The sequence below is a fragment of the Spea bombifrons genome, chromosome 8 (assembly GCF_027358695.1).
Source record: "Spea bombifrons isolate aSpeBom1 chromosome 8, aSpeBom1.2.pri, whole genome shotgun sequence".
In the NCBI taxonomy this organism is placed as follows: Eukaryota; Metazoa; Chordata; class Amphibia; order Anura; family Pelobatidae; genus Spea; species Spea bombifrons.
In genome coordinates this window covers 21,963,728-21,979,622 of record NC_071094.1, presented here as the reverse complement: position 1 = coordinate 21,979,622, position 15,895 = coordinate 21,963,728, and the positions used below count along the sequence as shown (strand labels likewise).

At 43.3% G+C, this 15,895-nt stretch overlaps 1 protein-coding gene across 1 annotated transcript; it reads right to left on the bottom strand.

Moving 5' to 3' along the window:
• Nucleotides 1-1,155: 1,155 nt before the first annotated feature.
• ERCC6L (ERCC excision repair 6 like, spindle assembly checkpoint helicase) lies at nucleotides 1,156-14,649 on the bottom strand. Its single transcript, XM_053472914.1, has 2 exons — nucleotides 14,414-14,649; nucleotides 1,156-5,324 (listed from the first exon to the last, which is right to left on the bottom strand). Exons 1-2 carry the CDS (start codon nucleotides 14,500-14,502, stop codon nucleotides 1,526-1,528), a joined length of 3,888 nt encoding a protein of 1,295 aa, XP_053328889.1. The 5' UTR covers nucleotides 14,503-14,649; the 3' UTR covers nucleotides 1,156-1,525.
• Nucleotides 14,650-15,895: the final 1,246 nt, after the last annotated feature.

Genomic DNA, 15,895 nt, shown 5'->3' with positions numbered 1-15,895 from the left:
CTCAATGCATTTAGGGATGTAGACGTGGTCAAGACAACTTGCTGAAGTTCAAACCGAGCATTAGAATGGAAAAGAAAGGGGATTTAAGTGACTTTGAATGTGGCATGGTTGTTGGTTCCAGATGGGCTGATCATCTGGGATTTTCACACACAACCATCTCTAGGGTTTACAGAGAATGGTCCGCAAAAGAGAAAATATCCAGTGAGCGGCAGTTGTGTGGACGAAAATGCCTTGTTGATGTCAGAGGTCAGAGGAGAATGGGCTGACTGGTTTGAGATGACAGAAAGGCAACAGTAACTCACATAACCACTCATTACAACCAAGGTATGGAGAATACCATCTCTGAATGCACAACACGGCAAAACATGAAGCAGATGGGCTACAGCAGCAGAAGACAACACCGGGTGTCACTCCTGTCAGCTAGGGACAGGAAACAAGTCTACAATTCACACAGGCTCACCAAAATTGGATGTTGCCTGGTCTGGTTTCTTAAACATGACAATGAATTCACTGTGCTCCAATGACCTCTACAGTCACCAGATCTCAATCCAATAGAGCACCTTTGGGATGTGGTGGAACAGCCGATTTGCATCATGGATGTGCAGCTGACCAATCTTCAGAAACTGCATGATGCCATCATGTCCATTTGGACCAAAATCAGAGGAATGTTTCCAGAACCTTGTAGAAACTATGCCACGAAGAATGAAGGCAGCTCTGAAGGCAAAAGGGGGGTCCAACCCAGTTTTAACAAGGTGTACCCAATAAAGTAAATATTTTTAAAAATTGTATTTATATATTCAATATGAGCAATCACAGCTCCTGTTTCTTTGGTGTTGATGAACGCCCCAATATCAAGGCATTGCAGCAACTTTGGCTAAGTGAAGAACGTGATCCTTAACTGCTAAACTTGTTTAACCTCATTACATACCAGACACTTTATTGGTCCTTAACTGTAGCTTTCCCCATGATGTTCCTGGCCTGTCATTGGTCACTAAGGTGTTAAAGGGACTCCTGTTGGCTATCACATATCTTAAAGGTATACCTTAAAGGAGGTATAAATGTAAAATTGAAAGTTTTAATTAAATAAAATATTAAACTATAGCCCTTTAATCCCATAAAAATATCTGAAAGGTCAATATAGTAGGCAAAGATGTATTTGGATGTTTGTACAAGCAATGTTTATTACACATTTGTAAATGCGGCTTTACAATCTAAAGCTGTTCAGCAAAGTATAATACGTTTAGTTAGATTAACAACCTGTAATCTGATCAGTTCTAAATTGCAGCTTGCTTATTTTTCTTTATTTTAGAAAAGTGTTGAAGGATGTAAACAAAACAAAAAGCATTAGAACCAAATAAGTGGATTTTTGCATAAGTAAATGTGCATCAGTAACTGAATTCTGTAATGAAATTTATGGAATGTAATTTCCAGAAGCCCTGTTGTATCTCTGTAAGCAAAGCAGATAGTTCAATTACTTCCAAACACAGGATTAACAGAGATATAACAATGGGATAAATACCTACATCTACGATAACTGTCTATATAAGCTTAATGTCATCATCATAACCTCTGGGTCCCCTGATTTTATGTCAAGGGCTTTCAAGAAACAGTCCAATGCTTCTTTCACACATCCATCATCTTTAAATTGTTTTCCACGTTTCACTAGAGAGGTGTAACTTTCATTTAATGAAACTACTTGCCCACAATCAGTTTCTTGAGCAAGGGAGTCCATCTGCTCTCCAGAGCCTAGTTCCACCTCACCAGTAGATTCATTTGTGCTGCCATCTTCTTCTTGCTCTGATGAACTTTTGACTACAAAACTATCTGATTCATAGTCCTCTTGAGAAGTCACTATGCTTTCCTCTAGTGGGAGAGTCTCTCCAACTGGCTCCTCCTCCAATTCCACATACTCTTCATTTTCAGTTTCTTTGGCTTCCCCCGCAATAAATTCATCTTCTCCCTCCTCACTATCTTCTGTGGTGCCATCATCAATAGTTTCCTGCACATCTGTTGCTTCTTCAACTGCAACATGGACAATAGACCTTCTAGATGCAATAGATCTGCGACCTCCGTAACTCCTCCTCTGAGCAAAAAGTGAGTCTGATAAAGATTTCTCAAGTTTTGGTGTAGAAGCACTTATTCCCTTTATGGACGGACTGTTAAAAGGAGAATTTATTTTATCAATCTCATCTACAACAAACACCGAGCCATCTGACTCACTGTCAGACAAGACTCTTCGTTTTGCTTTGTTTTTAACAGTGAAATGCATTTCCTCTTCATCTTCACTATCTAAATTGACATTAAACTGAATATCCACATTACCAATATCAATTTTAGCATTTTCATTAACTGCTAAATCATCGATTTCATCACTACTTTTGTCCACCGATACTTGAAAACAGTCTACTTCAGTTTTTAAGTTTGAGATACTTATTTCATTTGTTTCGCTTTTAAATTCTTTGGATGTGTGCAAAAGTTTGACCTCTTCTGTAGTGTTTTCTATGGAATCTTCTAGCACCAGCATTGGTTCCATCTCCGGGGCCACCGATGTCTCCATAACACTCTCTGTCTCCCTCATAGAACAATTGGACACATCTTTTTCCATGGAGTCCTCCAACAAAAGATTGAAATCACACGGTAATTGGGACTTTTGCATGGACAAGCTAGTTTCACAATGTTCTTTTTTCATACCCAATGTGGTGTTAACTTCTACAGTACTATCAATACCTTCTGAATGTCTTCTAGGGTCACTTGATGTTTTATGAGCTGTATTCAGTGTTGAAATGCTTTCTGAAACTACAGTAACACTATAAGCATTACCCTCTGCCCCATGTGGCTCACCTAACAGTTCAAAACCGACATCTTTCTTAGTAGGAATCATATCAGCATCTCTTACTTCTTCAGGACTTAAAATGTTTTGGTAGTTGGTAAACGGAGAATTTCTTTCAGCTAAAGAAGTAGTGGGAGATGAACTAGTTCCAGTGGTGTTTCCATTTTTTAGGCTAGGCACCGTCATGGCAAAAGGAGCAGGTTGAAGACTTTCATCCTCATCCCCACTGGAATCTCCTATCACTATACTGGTCATTTGGCAGCTGATGTTGCCAATATCATCTACTGTGAGATCAACAGTCACAGGATGAGAGTTGTACTCCTTAGGATTGGTATTGCGTTTTTCCTTCACTTTTTCAGGGGCTTCAGTTTGTCTTAACCATGCTCCTTCAGTTCCATTTTGTATTTGTTCCATTAGTTGCTTATTCATTTGTGATTCCATCTGCATTAACTCATGAGCCTTCTGCACCCTCTGTTGAATGTAATGACCTTCACACTCATCTTCATATTGATCATCATCATCTTGTGAGCACACTTCATGTGCATAGATAAGGTCATGGTCTGAAATGCCAAATATGTCCAATGTATGCAGGTAAGCAATATGCAGATCTAGGTGAGTATCTGTTTTTCTCTGAGCTGCATGCATATTCTGAAGCTGAATTTGTGTTGAAGATGTTCGGGTGTCTTCTAATAAAAATAATTCCTTTAACTCGTGCTTTGTGAAATAGCGAAAAGGATTCTTCTTATCACCTGTTGTTTGTCTAATTAAGGAATCCTTAAAGATCTGTCTTCTGTAAATTTTCTCCTCTACTGTGCCACATGTGATAAGCCTATAAATCACCACATTCTCTTGCTGTCCTATGCGGTACGCTCTATCAACAGCTTGAGCATCGGTTGCTGGGTTCCAGCTGGGATCGAAGATAACCACACGATCAGCAGCAGTTAGTGTTAGCCCAACACCACCAACCTGCGTTGTAAGCAACAGCACACTATAACTTCTATTGCTCTGAAACTTGTTTATAACCTTTTCCCTTTCTACAATGGGGACAGTTCCATCAATGCGCATAATCTTAAAACCTCTGTTGCACAAGATACGATCAATAATATCTAGCATTTTTCGTGACTGAGAAAAAACAAGAGTTCTATGCCCCTCCTCTCTGAGTTGTTGTAAAAGTTCAATGAGAAATGACAGCTTTCCAGATTCCTCAATTAGAGCCTCATCAGAAAGATGATCAAACTTTGTTACTGTTTCATGATCACCTTCATTGTATTGGTAATCATCTCCTTCCAATCCAAGCTGAACACAAGCTCGTGCAGAGAGAAGCCTGGGGTGATCACATAACTTTTTTAAGATGGTCAACTCAGCAAGAGGGGATCTAGTAGTCATTAGCAATTCCTTGATTTGGTCTAGAGAAATAAATTTGCGATACACATCTTCTTGAATTGATGATAAGTATACCCATATTATTAAATCATTCTTTCTTGATAGAGATGGCATAGTAAGGCCTCTTGTGCTTGTTTCTGTGCTGGTTTGATTTTCAGGCACCTTTTTCTTTTGCACGTCACTTTTTGTCCGTCTGATGAAATAGGGTTGTATGATTTTCATGAGGTTCTCTGAAATCTTTAGTCCAAGAGCTTTTTCACCTGGTGTGGAATCTTTCTCCCTTGCTCGTGTAATTGGATTTTCATACTCCATCTTAAAAGTCTTTAATGTTCCTAAAAGAGTTCCTTGACAAGCAAAGTCATAAAGCGACCACATCTCACGAAGATTATTTTGGATGGGTGTCCCAGTAAGGAGGATACGATTCTTTGCAGGAATTGCATAACAAGCTTTTGCTGTCTTTGTTGACGAGGTTTTAATTTTGTGTGCTTCATCTAGAATAATATAGTCCCACACAAACTCTCTTCCATTGTAGGTGGAGATCTGTTGCCAGTTATTGATCAACATTTGGTAAGTAGTAATTATGATACCTCCCTTTCTTTGTATTTTTTCTAGATCTCTAGTCCGCTCTTTCTTGCTTGTGCCATGGAACTCATTTACTCTCATGCCTGGAGTCCACTTCTCAAACTCCCTTACCCAATTGCTAATTAGTGTGGTTGGCATAATCAGTAGAACACATTTGATGAGCTCAGCATCAAACATTCCAGAGAGAAATGCAATAACTTGTATAGTCTTTCCTAGGCCCATGTCATCAGCCAAAATGCCTCCTTTTCGTCCATCTCTGTAGAGACTATAAAGAAAAGCAACACCTTCTTTCTGATGTTCAAACAGCTTGGCATACAATTCTTTGTAAACCATCAATCCACTGTTTAACACATCCACAAACTCGTCATCTTGCTCTTCTTGCAGATCAAGCTGTTTAAGTGCTTCTTCAAGTTTTTCTATACGACCCTTTAACTTTTCACTAGGATATATGTTGTCTGCTATTCGGAAATACTCTATTGATTTTGAAAGGTTTCCGTTTTTTGCTTCGTGTTTTGCTTTTTTCACATAGCTGTAGAACAAAAGGAAAAAACAAGTTCAAGTTTAAATTATGTCATTCAATTTTTTTTTAAAGCTCTAATAATATACAGATATTATGGTTTGAAATGGAAAATAGTTAAAATAAGTAGGGATGCACCGAAATGAGAATTTTGGACCAAAACCGAAAATTCACGATTCACTTGGTCGAAACTGAAGATGACCCCCCCCACCCCCACACACAAACCTTTTATTAAAAGTGTGGGGTTTTTATTATTATTATTATAAAGTAACACCAAATTTGGACAAAAAAGTCAGATTATTATAAATATAATTAACAGCAATCACACTCCTATCATGTTAAATCAGCCAGTACATGCTAGAACCATGATAGGATTGCAATTACAGGCTCCCTATGCCATGCTATCCCAGCCCAATTAACCCATCTATGCTATCACACACACACTCATTCACAAACATTCATTCACAGATACTTATTCATTCCCGTAATCACGCATACAACCTCCCCCACCCCCTTACCTGAACTGCAGACTTCTGCAGGGGCCCTGCTGCTTCAGTCTGTGCGAACAACTTCTCTTGCCGTGCCCCCAGGAGAAGGAACGGAGCAGAGTTATGTGACATGCAGTCACGTGACTCCGCTATGTTCCTGCTTTTCCTGGCCAGCACAAGAGACGCGCAGGTAAGCAGCCTGGCCCCTGCAGACAAATATTTTCGGCTGATTATGGTCGGTATATCGCTAAAACAGTAAGCTTTACTTACCTAAAGCTTCTTTTCCCTGGTGACACTATGGATACTGATAGACCTCCTCCGTACCTGAGATATGGCAGGACCCCAAATACTTAAAAGCCCCTCCCCTCCTTATATCCCCAGTGAATAACAAAGACCACACAGGAAAACAAATCTGATGGGAGGGAGGGAACAAACGCATCACCAGCGATCGGCAGGTAGAAGAAGCTCTCGGTAAGTAGAACTTAGTTTTCCTGCCATCCCAGGTGACACTATGGATAGATATACCCAAGAAGAAGGGTGGGGAAAAGCATTAAGAGGAAATAAATAGCCTCAAGGACCTTATGGCCGAAAAGTGAGTCTTCCGGTGCCAATTTATCGAGTCTGTAATGTTGGACAAAGGTATGGAGAGTCCCCCAAATAGCAGTCTTAGAGATCTGTTCAGGAGAAATCAGACACCGCTCAGCCCAGGAAGTGGAGACCGCTCAACTAGAGTGAGCCCGGATTCCAGCAGGTGAAGACTGGCTGCAGAGAATGCCAGGCTGATGGCCGACACAATCCACTTAGCAATGGAGCGCTTGGAAATGTTGAAACCTGTTGGGGCCGGATGAGGCCACAAAACAAGCAAAAGGACTTACGCAGAGGCAGAGTCTGTTCCAGATAAATGGTGAGGCATCTCTTAAGGTCTAGAGTATGTAGAGCCTCTTCTTCAGCTGATCTAGGAGATGGAAAAAAAAAACAAAAAAACACAGGCAACACATTTTCCTGGTTCGCGTGGAAGGCAGAAAATTCCGCAGGCAGAAAGCACAACCTTATCTGGGAAGAAACAAGCGTAGAGATACAGACTGAAGAGGCTCAGTAGGCACGCATACAGGCACGATGGCTTTGGAAAAACATCTGATGACCAGAAGAGAGACGAGATTGAATCCCTCAGGATCTCACATCCAACGTCCAGGCCGTCAGATCTCCGGATTCGGGTGTAGAAACCGGCCCTGATTAAGGTCTCTCCAAGCAGGTAGCTCCTGTAACTGAGGTTGATCAAGTCCGCATACCAGACGTGCCTCAGCCAGTCTGGAGCTATTAGGATAACAGAGGCGCAATTGTTCTTTATTCTCTGCAGAACCTTGGAGATCAGAGAAAAGGGAGGAAAAACATGATGAGACGGAAATTCCAAGTCTGGGCGAAGGCATCTACCGCCAAAAGGATGATCCTGAGGACTGTGGGAGAAGGCCGGGACTTGATTATTGTCTTTGGAGGCCATCAGATCAATTTCGGGTAATCCCCACTGCAGGACAATGAACCTGAATGCTGCTAGATGCAGAGCCCACTCACCTCTCAGGAGTTTTTCTTAATGTCCCTTTGAGGTGGACTGCAGACAGGGTAATCCTGAGAGAGTTATACGCAGAAGATGGGGGCTCCTTGTACCTCCTTGCTTGTTGACTGGAGAATAAACCCCCGACCTTGCTCCAGCTGAGAGACGGGAACCAGGGCCTGTAGGTCTGCAAACTGCTTAACAGGAAAGCCTGCTTCACCCGGTCTTAAGGAAGGTGGGAAACCAAAAAACGCTCCGTAGGCCTGATAAGAAACTAAAGCCTGATAAATCAGAAATACGAATGGGGTGGCGTCATGCAGAGCTCTTTGAGTCCTGGGGCGCTTTGGGGAAGGAGAACCTGCCAATTCTACCTCTCATGAGGGAGTCTGCCCCAGAAGCCTTGATCCCGTGAAGAGCGAGAGAATCTGGAACCATAGGCCCTGGACTGGCCTGGCCAGGAAAATAGGGTCGAAAGGACTGCAGCCGTCTTTTGGAAGCAGGTCTCCACTGTGGCATCTAGGGCAATAGTTGACGATTATTTGTTCGATTAATCGGATAGAAAAAATAAAGTGTACATTTATTTAAAATAATTTAACAAACTGGATGTTAAAAACAGCAGAAAAAAACAAGAATTTTTTCTTTTTTTTTTTGATTTCCCAACCTGCTCCCCCCCCCCAGTTATACACCTTTGAGTCCAGGCTTGCCACACCGCCTCCCAAATATGCCGTATACCCCCTGTTTGACACTGTGCCCCCTGATATGCCTTATAACCCCCCCAGATATGCCTAACCCCCTATATGCCACTCAGCCCCCTATATATCACTTGATATGCCCCCCCCAGACTTACCCCGTGCTTCAAGACTCCATGGTGTCTAGATTAGGGGCAGCCGGTGAATGTCTGCATGATGCGGGTAGACAGCCTCTGCTGCAGGCCGGCACTTCTGCTGGAGCTTGCATGACTGTGCACCACTTGCCCAGTGGAAGTGCTGGTACTAGCGGAGGATGTCTGCAGCGGATCCTCCTCTCTGGCAGCAGGCAAGCATTGCACAATGCGCGCAGACCACCTCCGCTGTGCTGGCCTATACTTCTGCCGGGGCTTCTATGGTGGATCTCCAGAATGTCATGTCACACCGGTGCTCCATCATAGAAGCTCTGGCGGAAGCGGAGGATGTCTGCTCACATCGCACAGACGCCCACCGACTGTCAGGAGGATCCAGGTCCCCTGCAGCGCTGCGGGGCATCTGGATCTTTGTGTTATTATCCAACCTCTGTTCAAGGTCAGATTATAAGACGAAGGGTATTTTTCAGAGCATTTGCTCTGAAAAAACTCTCATCTTATAGTCGATAAAATCGATAATGAAAATAGTTGCCAACTAATTTCATTATCGATTATTTGTTGCAGCCCTAGTGGCATCCAATGCTTATCCTCTGTAGTCTGCTCTAAAAGGGACTCCAGCTCTTCACTAAACAGAGTCTTACCCTTAAAGGGGATATTAAGCAGCCTATTCTTTGAGGCATTATCCACAGACCAGGCTTTCAGCCATAAAGCCTGTCTAGCTGCAACAGAGAGCGCAGAAGCCCTGGTTGTTATTCTGATGGTCTCAATCAAAGCAGAGAAATTCCTCAGCCATTCTGGCGACTTTCTTGATGATAACCTCTCTAGAAGACAATATCCTCCTCAATCTGCGAAAGCCAAATCTTAACTGCTCTGGACACTGAGGCAGATGGGTATTCCTGGCTTCGAAACAGAAGCCTCAAAACTTTTTAACAACCGATTCATCTGTCTCCTGCAGAGGTCAGAGAAATGTGAGCCATCTGCAAGCAGCAATGTGGTCTTTTTGGAGACCATCATAACCGCGGTATCCACCAATGGAGTAGCACAAAACTGGGCAATGTCCTCATCAAAGGGGAATAAATGCTTCACACGCCTAGACAGGCTAATCCTTCGTTCCGGGTGATGCCGTTCCTGCTTAATCTCAGACAGTGCAGGGTGAACCAGGAAAGAGGCTGAATGCTTGGAGAAACTGGCAAAGAAGTGGTCACTCCTCTGGGTAACAGTCTCTTCTAGATGCATAGCCAACCTCGCAGCGGAGATAAATGTCCCAATTTCCTCCATTGGGCAAAGAAAGGAACTGTGGTCCCGGATCTCCCCTTCAGAATAAAACACCTCCACCTCAGGATAATCGAATTCTGAGTCCTACAACTATGGCCGACGACCCAGGAAAGAGGATCTTGCACTGCCGGAAGGTGAGGATAGGAAGGTACAGTGACAGCGTGACGAAAAAGGCAGAGAAGGTAGACTGCATCACCTCTTTAAGCCAGTGCAAAAACGCTCTTCCTCCAGCCGCCTCAGAATCCGCAACCGATTTTAAGCATGAGGTGCAAAGCTTCTTCCTGGAATCTTGCAAGGCTTTGTGACCCAGTGCACTGCACATGTTTGTTGAAGACAAGCCTAAAAAGGCTTTAATGAAAAACCAGAGGGTGGCTCAGAATTATCAGGAGCCAACATGGCCACTTCAGAAAAAAAACAAAAAAAAAACAGCAAGAGCAAAGTACCTACTCACCCATAGCTTGCAATCAGGCTGTAAGCCGCACCAGCGTCGGATTGGCGTCAAAAATTTCAAAACCAGCTGAAAACAATACTTGAAACGCACTCCCGGAAGTGCGTAATGCTCCCGGACGGAAGCCAAAGGATCACCATGGCTGACGAAGCCAAGATGACAAACTGCGGCGTCTACGCCATCCTGAACTCCTCTTGCACGCGAGGAAGAGCAGGAACCAAGAGGACACCACACCGGCAACAGCACCCTAAAAGGTAAGAAAGCGATGGGCGGCGCAAAGGCATCCCCCACCAAGAGGGCTTAGCCCGGGGAACGGGAGACGAGTCCTCCCTACCTGATGTAAGGCAGGAAAAGACACTGGGGATATCAGGAGCGGAGGGGCTTTTAAATGTTTGGACTCCTGCCCTATCTCAGGTACAGAGGAGGACTCTATCAGTATCCATAGCGACACCTGGAATGTCAGGAAAAAGAAATTAAATTATATAAATTCACCTTTAAACACAAGGAAATTATTATTTAAAATGTATAAAATTATGATTCCTACATCCTTGAACCTAAAGTGGCATTTGCTGACCTAGGAATACATAGGTGCCGTGTTTAATCTAGTAAATTAAAGCACTACACTCTACCAGAAGTATATAAAATAAGAACGAAATTTTCAGTAGCAGTCTATGATGAAGGGATCTGTGCTTACTGATTCAGTGTTGCATGGTCCCATTTATGAACGGAAGCGTTTAGCCTTTGGTTCGGCTTCCTCAGAGCGCAATGATGATCGGCAGGGTTTTGTAATTACATGTATATATTCTTGATTGGTTACATTTTATTTAAAGCTTATCGTTAAAGTTGTAGAACTCACAAAATAGAGTACTGTATTTTCATATAGGGTTAAGATTAGGGCTGCAACCAACGATTATTTTCGTAATCGATTACTTGGCAGATGATTTTTTCGATTAATTGGATAAAAAAAAATAATTTTTCATTTAAAAATTTTATAAACAAGGTTGTTTAAAAAAGGATGTTAAACATACAGCAGAATAAAAAAACAAAACAAAAGAAATGCATTTTTATGTTGATTTCCCAACCTGCCCCCCAGTTATGCACATTTGAGCCCAGGCTTGCCAGACTGCCCTCCCCAGATATGCCACACTGCCCTCCCCCTTTATATACCCTATATACCTCATTCCCTCTGATATGCCACTGTGCCCCAATATGCCACTCCATCCTCCCCTGACATGCCTTATACCCCTTGATATGCCACTCCGCCCTCCCGATATGCCACTGTGCCTCCTGATATGCCACCCAGTCCTCCAGATATGCCTTATACCCCCTGATATGCCATAGCACCCTCTGATATGCCTTTTACCCCCCCATATGCCACTGTGCCCCAATATGTCACTCCATCCTCCCCTGATATGCCTTATACCCCTTGATATGCCAACCCGTCCTCCCCTGATATGCCACCCAGTCCTCCAGATATGCCTTATACCCCCCGATATGCCATAATGCCCTCTGATATGCCTTATACCCCCCATATGCCTTATACCCCTTATATGCCACTGCCCCCCCCGATATGCCTCTGCAACCTCCCCCCAGAGATATGTCACATAACCCCCTATATACCACTGTGCCCTTAATATGCATCGCACAGACACCCGTCTGGCAACAATTTTCATTATCGATTAGTTGTTGCAGCTCTAGTTAAGATAGAAGTATAAATTGTGATAATTTCCATAAAGTTTGAACTAAACCTTCTGGTACTGTAATGTAATTGGTAGGGTGAAGGGCTGACTATAAAAAAAATGAAATTGATTTAACTAGGGCTACAATTATTTTCATAATCTTATTTTTTTGATTAATCGGATAAAAAAAAATAAATGTTCATTTTTCATTTATTTTAAATAGTTTAATGAACAAACTGGATGTTAAAAACAAAACAGAAGAAAAATGCATTTCTTGTTTTTATTTCCCAAACTGCCCCCTCCCCAGTTATTCACATTTGAGCCCAGGCTTACCACACTGCCTCCAAGATATGCCACTATGGCCCCACCAGACTTACCCCCCCATGCTGCAGACTCCTTGGCGTCTAGTAGGGGCAGCCGGTGAGCGTCTGCGAGATGCGCGTAGACAAACTCTGCTCCTGGCTGGTATTTCCGCTGGAGCTTCTATGACTGAGCACCGGAAGGTCATGTCATGCTGGGGTCCCATCATAGAAGCCCCGGCAGAAGTGGAGGACAGTATCTGAGGATGTCTGCGCGCATCACACAAATGTCCGCTGACTGTCAGAGAGGAGGATCCAGGTCTCCTGCAGCTCTGCAGGGGATCTGGATTTTAGTGTTATAATCCGACCTCTATTTGAGGTCGGATTATAATAGGGCTGCAACTAACGATTATTTTCCTAATCGATTAGTTGGCTGATTATTTTTTCGATTAATCGGATAAAAAAAAAAAGTGTACATTTTTAATTTAAAATAATTAAACAGGATGTAAAAACCATACAGCAGAATAGAAAATGCATTTCTTGTTTATTTCCCAACCTGCTCCCCCACTTATATGCCTTGTATCCTATGCCTTATAACCCCCCCCCCGACATGCTACTGCGGCCCCTGATATGGCTTAAACCCCAGTATGCCACTCCGTCCTCCCCGGATATGCCTTATACCCACCCCAGATATGCCATCAACCATAACTGCCCCCAAATTAACCCTAACAACCCCATCAACCATAACTGCCCCTCACCTCCCCTATTAATTTTATACTTACTGTTCGATGAGTTGCTGAGCAGTGTGGGCGCTATAAGGGGCGGGGCCAGTGTGACTGGAAAGCACAAATGGGCGGGGGGCAATTGTCAGAGTGACTGCAGGGAGGGACTATAAGTAGTAACTGCTGTGACATTCAATGAACCGGATTATAAAACAAGGGGTATTTTTCTGAGCATTTGCTCTGAAAAAAACCCTCCTCATTTTATAATCTATAAAATCGATTCAACTAATGGATAATTAAATTCGTTGGCAATGATTTTTATTATCGATTAGTTGTTGCAGCCCTAGTGTTATATGGCCTTCATCCAGTGCCCAAGGTGAACTGCTAGCTATATGTACTCACCTTAAGCAGCAGTAAGGCAGGAGAGTCACGAGTGGCAGCATGGAAGAGCTGCTGAACAGGCGCCTGCCCTCCCACCCTTGTGGTTGATCAATATGTAAAAATTAAAATTACTCCTTTATCATGGCTTTTATTGGGGTTAAAGATGCCTCTGTAATATTAAGGGGTAAACCGGTTAATGGATAAGTTTTGCCTGCTGGCTTCCAGGGCGCTTGTTAACCCCTTAATGACAAAGCCGGTACATGTACGGGCTCAAAATGCATTGTTTTCAATGGGTTTTGGGACCGCCCATTGTCCTTAAGGGGTTAAAGTTGTTGGATCTCTGGGTATGGGCCAAGAGCTTTAGACATACTGTTGGTTGAGATTTTGGTTACATTTGCTTTCGTATTGTTATTTTGTAAACTAAATAAAAGCCCATGGCCTGTTTCCATTTTTCATCCTGTTCGGTGTGTTTTTTTTTTTTAAGGTTCTGATTACACATCCCTTATAGTCCCAATATTTGGGAGATTTCCCCTGCTAAGACACCACACCGAGCTGATGCTTTATAGAATTTCTAATGAAGTCCCTTCCTCCACAGACAGAGTGCCCAGCCATAAGGACCAGCAGAGTTTGTTGAGTAGATCTGTCTAAGCTAACAGAGCAAGAATTATTATGTTTATTGTTTTATATATATTCAGCAAAGCTTATGTTAGCTTAATTAGGAAAAGGTTTGCAATTATTTTAATGGTTTGATTAAAAAGTTTACATAACTTACCGCAACTCTCCATCAGATCACGCACTGTCAGTGTCCAAAAACACTGTCAGTTTCTCTTTTCCAATCTAGCACATATAGTGTCAGAAAGCGGGAGCACAAAGCGCTCGGTTATAAGGTAAACCACGCAGATCTTTTTACGTCAACACATCCGATAATTTTCCAAATCGGACTTTTTAAACAATTATGGTTTCGGTCAGTTTATTAAGTTGGGGGTAGTTTCATCCCAACACAGGCCTGTAGCAACAGTCTGGATTTGTGATGGGTTGTCTCTCTCCCTGTCAACACCAATTTCATGAGCCTCATATGAGGGTTAAACCAAAATGTGCATGCAACGGGGCTACTGCGTTAACAGCACATACAGTGCAGATAAAACAATGTAACCTCCACGAAGCAACCTGTATCATACAAACTTCAATAAGCGTGGACACGAGAATCAAACCAGAGGCTTCCTACAAATACAGCCCCACAGATCTATAAAAAAAGGGGACACAAAGCAGTCCCTCCCACCAAGACTCCTCCATGACACAAAACAAACCACATGATCGACTTATACATGCAGGGATTGTTCCTGCGACACACATCTCTACACAGCCACCACGCTTAACACTCAAAGTGCATTACAGAAAGCCCGCAGCCCCCCCCTCCCTTACCGCTCATAATTATCAGCTTGCTCTGGATCTACTCTTGTGCTACCAGGGACGCTGCAGTCGCTGGAGCCTCTGGATACCCTTTCCTCCATGGCAGTCACCGAGACAGACGTCAGCGCGCCGAACTGTCCCGTATACCTTGAAAACACCGCATTCACGCAGACGCTATAGTGCCGGAATAAAAGTCCCGCCTGATGCTTCAAAATACCTTCCCGGCATCCCTAGGCCGGAAGGGGCGGAGCCGGTGCGTTTACGTTCGGTGTCTAGTCTCTTAAGTCTTTACGTCATTTGAAATGAGGAGCAATCTAATGGATGCTTGGCGTTTGTATTAGTTGCACATCACATATATAGACGTTGTGCCTCATGTGTATGTAAAGTGTATACTATGTACAGCCCCATGATTGCAATGTATATATTATAAGACTGATTTCATTATGTTTATTGCACTGTAATAAGCTAAGTGTATGTAAGTGAATATAAAGTGGATGCTCCTCTTTGACGGGGAGGAGGAGTTGCACACATTAGTAGTTTGCAGCTCTTATTAGACATCTTTAATGTGCAGTTTTAAGTCCTTACTTGACCTTTTGCAATCTGGTTTGTGTCCCAAAGAGTATGCTGTGACAAGAGTTACCGATGTCAGTAGAGATCTAATTACGCCTAAAATTAAAGGCCGCTTATCATTACCAGTCTACTTGGTCCTTTCTTCAGCGTTTGGTACTTTTGACCACTTTTATCTGCAAAACTCTCCTTCCTACAGCATCTGTGAAATAGGTCGTCACTCTTAGGCAACACTTTTAGTGGCTTCTTGTCTGGTGCCTCATCTCCCCAAGCTCTGTTTTGGGAGTAACACAGGTGCTTTATCCTTCTGTAAGCTATATGACCAAAAGAGTATGTGGACACCTACCCATCACATGGTCATTAATATGGAGTTGGACCCCCTCCTTTAACAGCTTCTACTGTACTGTGAAGGCTTTCTGGAACATTTTGAAGCGTGGCTGTGGAATTTGTGCCCATTTAGCCAAAAGAGCGTTTGTGAGCTTAGGAGCTAACTCAGAACAAGAAGGCGTAGCTCGCAACCATCGTTCCAATTCATCCCAAAGGTGTTCAAACTCATCAAACCACATCTTTATGGACCTTGCTTTGTGTCTTGAGACACAGTCATGCCGGAACAGGAAAAGGCCTTTGCCAAACTAGTACCACGCGGTTGGAAGCATACAATTGTCTAACATGTCTTTGTATGCTGTTGGATTAACATTACCCTTCGCTTGAACTAAGATTGCCTTGCCCAAGTCCTGAAAAACAGCCCCAGACGGGCTGGGGCAGGGGGGACAATTGCCCCCCAGGCTGCCCTGAATCTACATTAAACGGCCACGCCAGGGCCGTCTTTAATGCCCGCAGCATCCGTGGTGGGCCAGACTGGCCGGCACACCGAGATGCCATTGCAGCCGATGTGGCTGCGAGTGTTAAAGCAGCGGTAAGACACGC

Excerpts from the sequence above, each read along its gene's own strand:
- ERCC6L (XM_053472914.1), bottom strand. The coding sequence starts at position 14,502 with ATGGAGGAAAGGGTATCCAGAGGCTCCAGCGACTGCAGCGTCCCTGGT. Across the intron at positions 5,325-14,413 it reads CAAGCTGATAATTATGAGCG|CTATGTGAAAAAAGCAAAAC; the intron begins GTAAGGGAGGGG and ends TTTGTTCTACAG.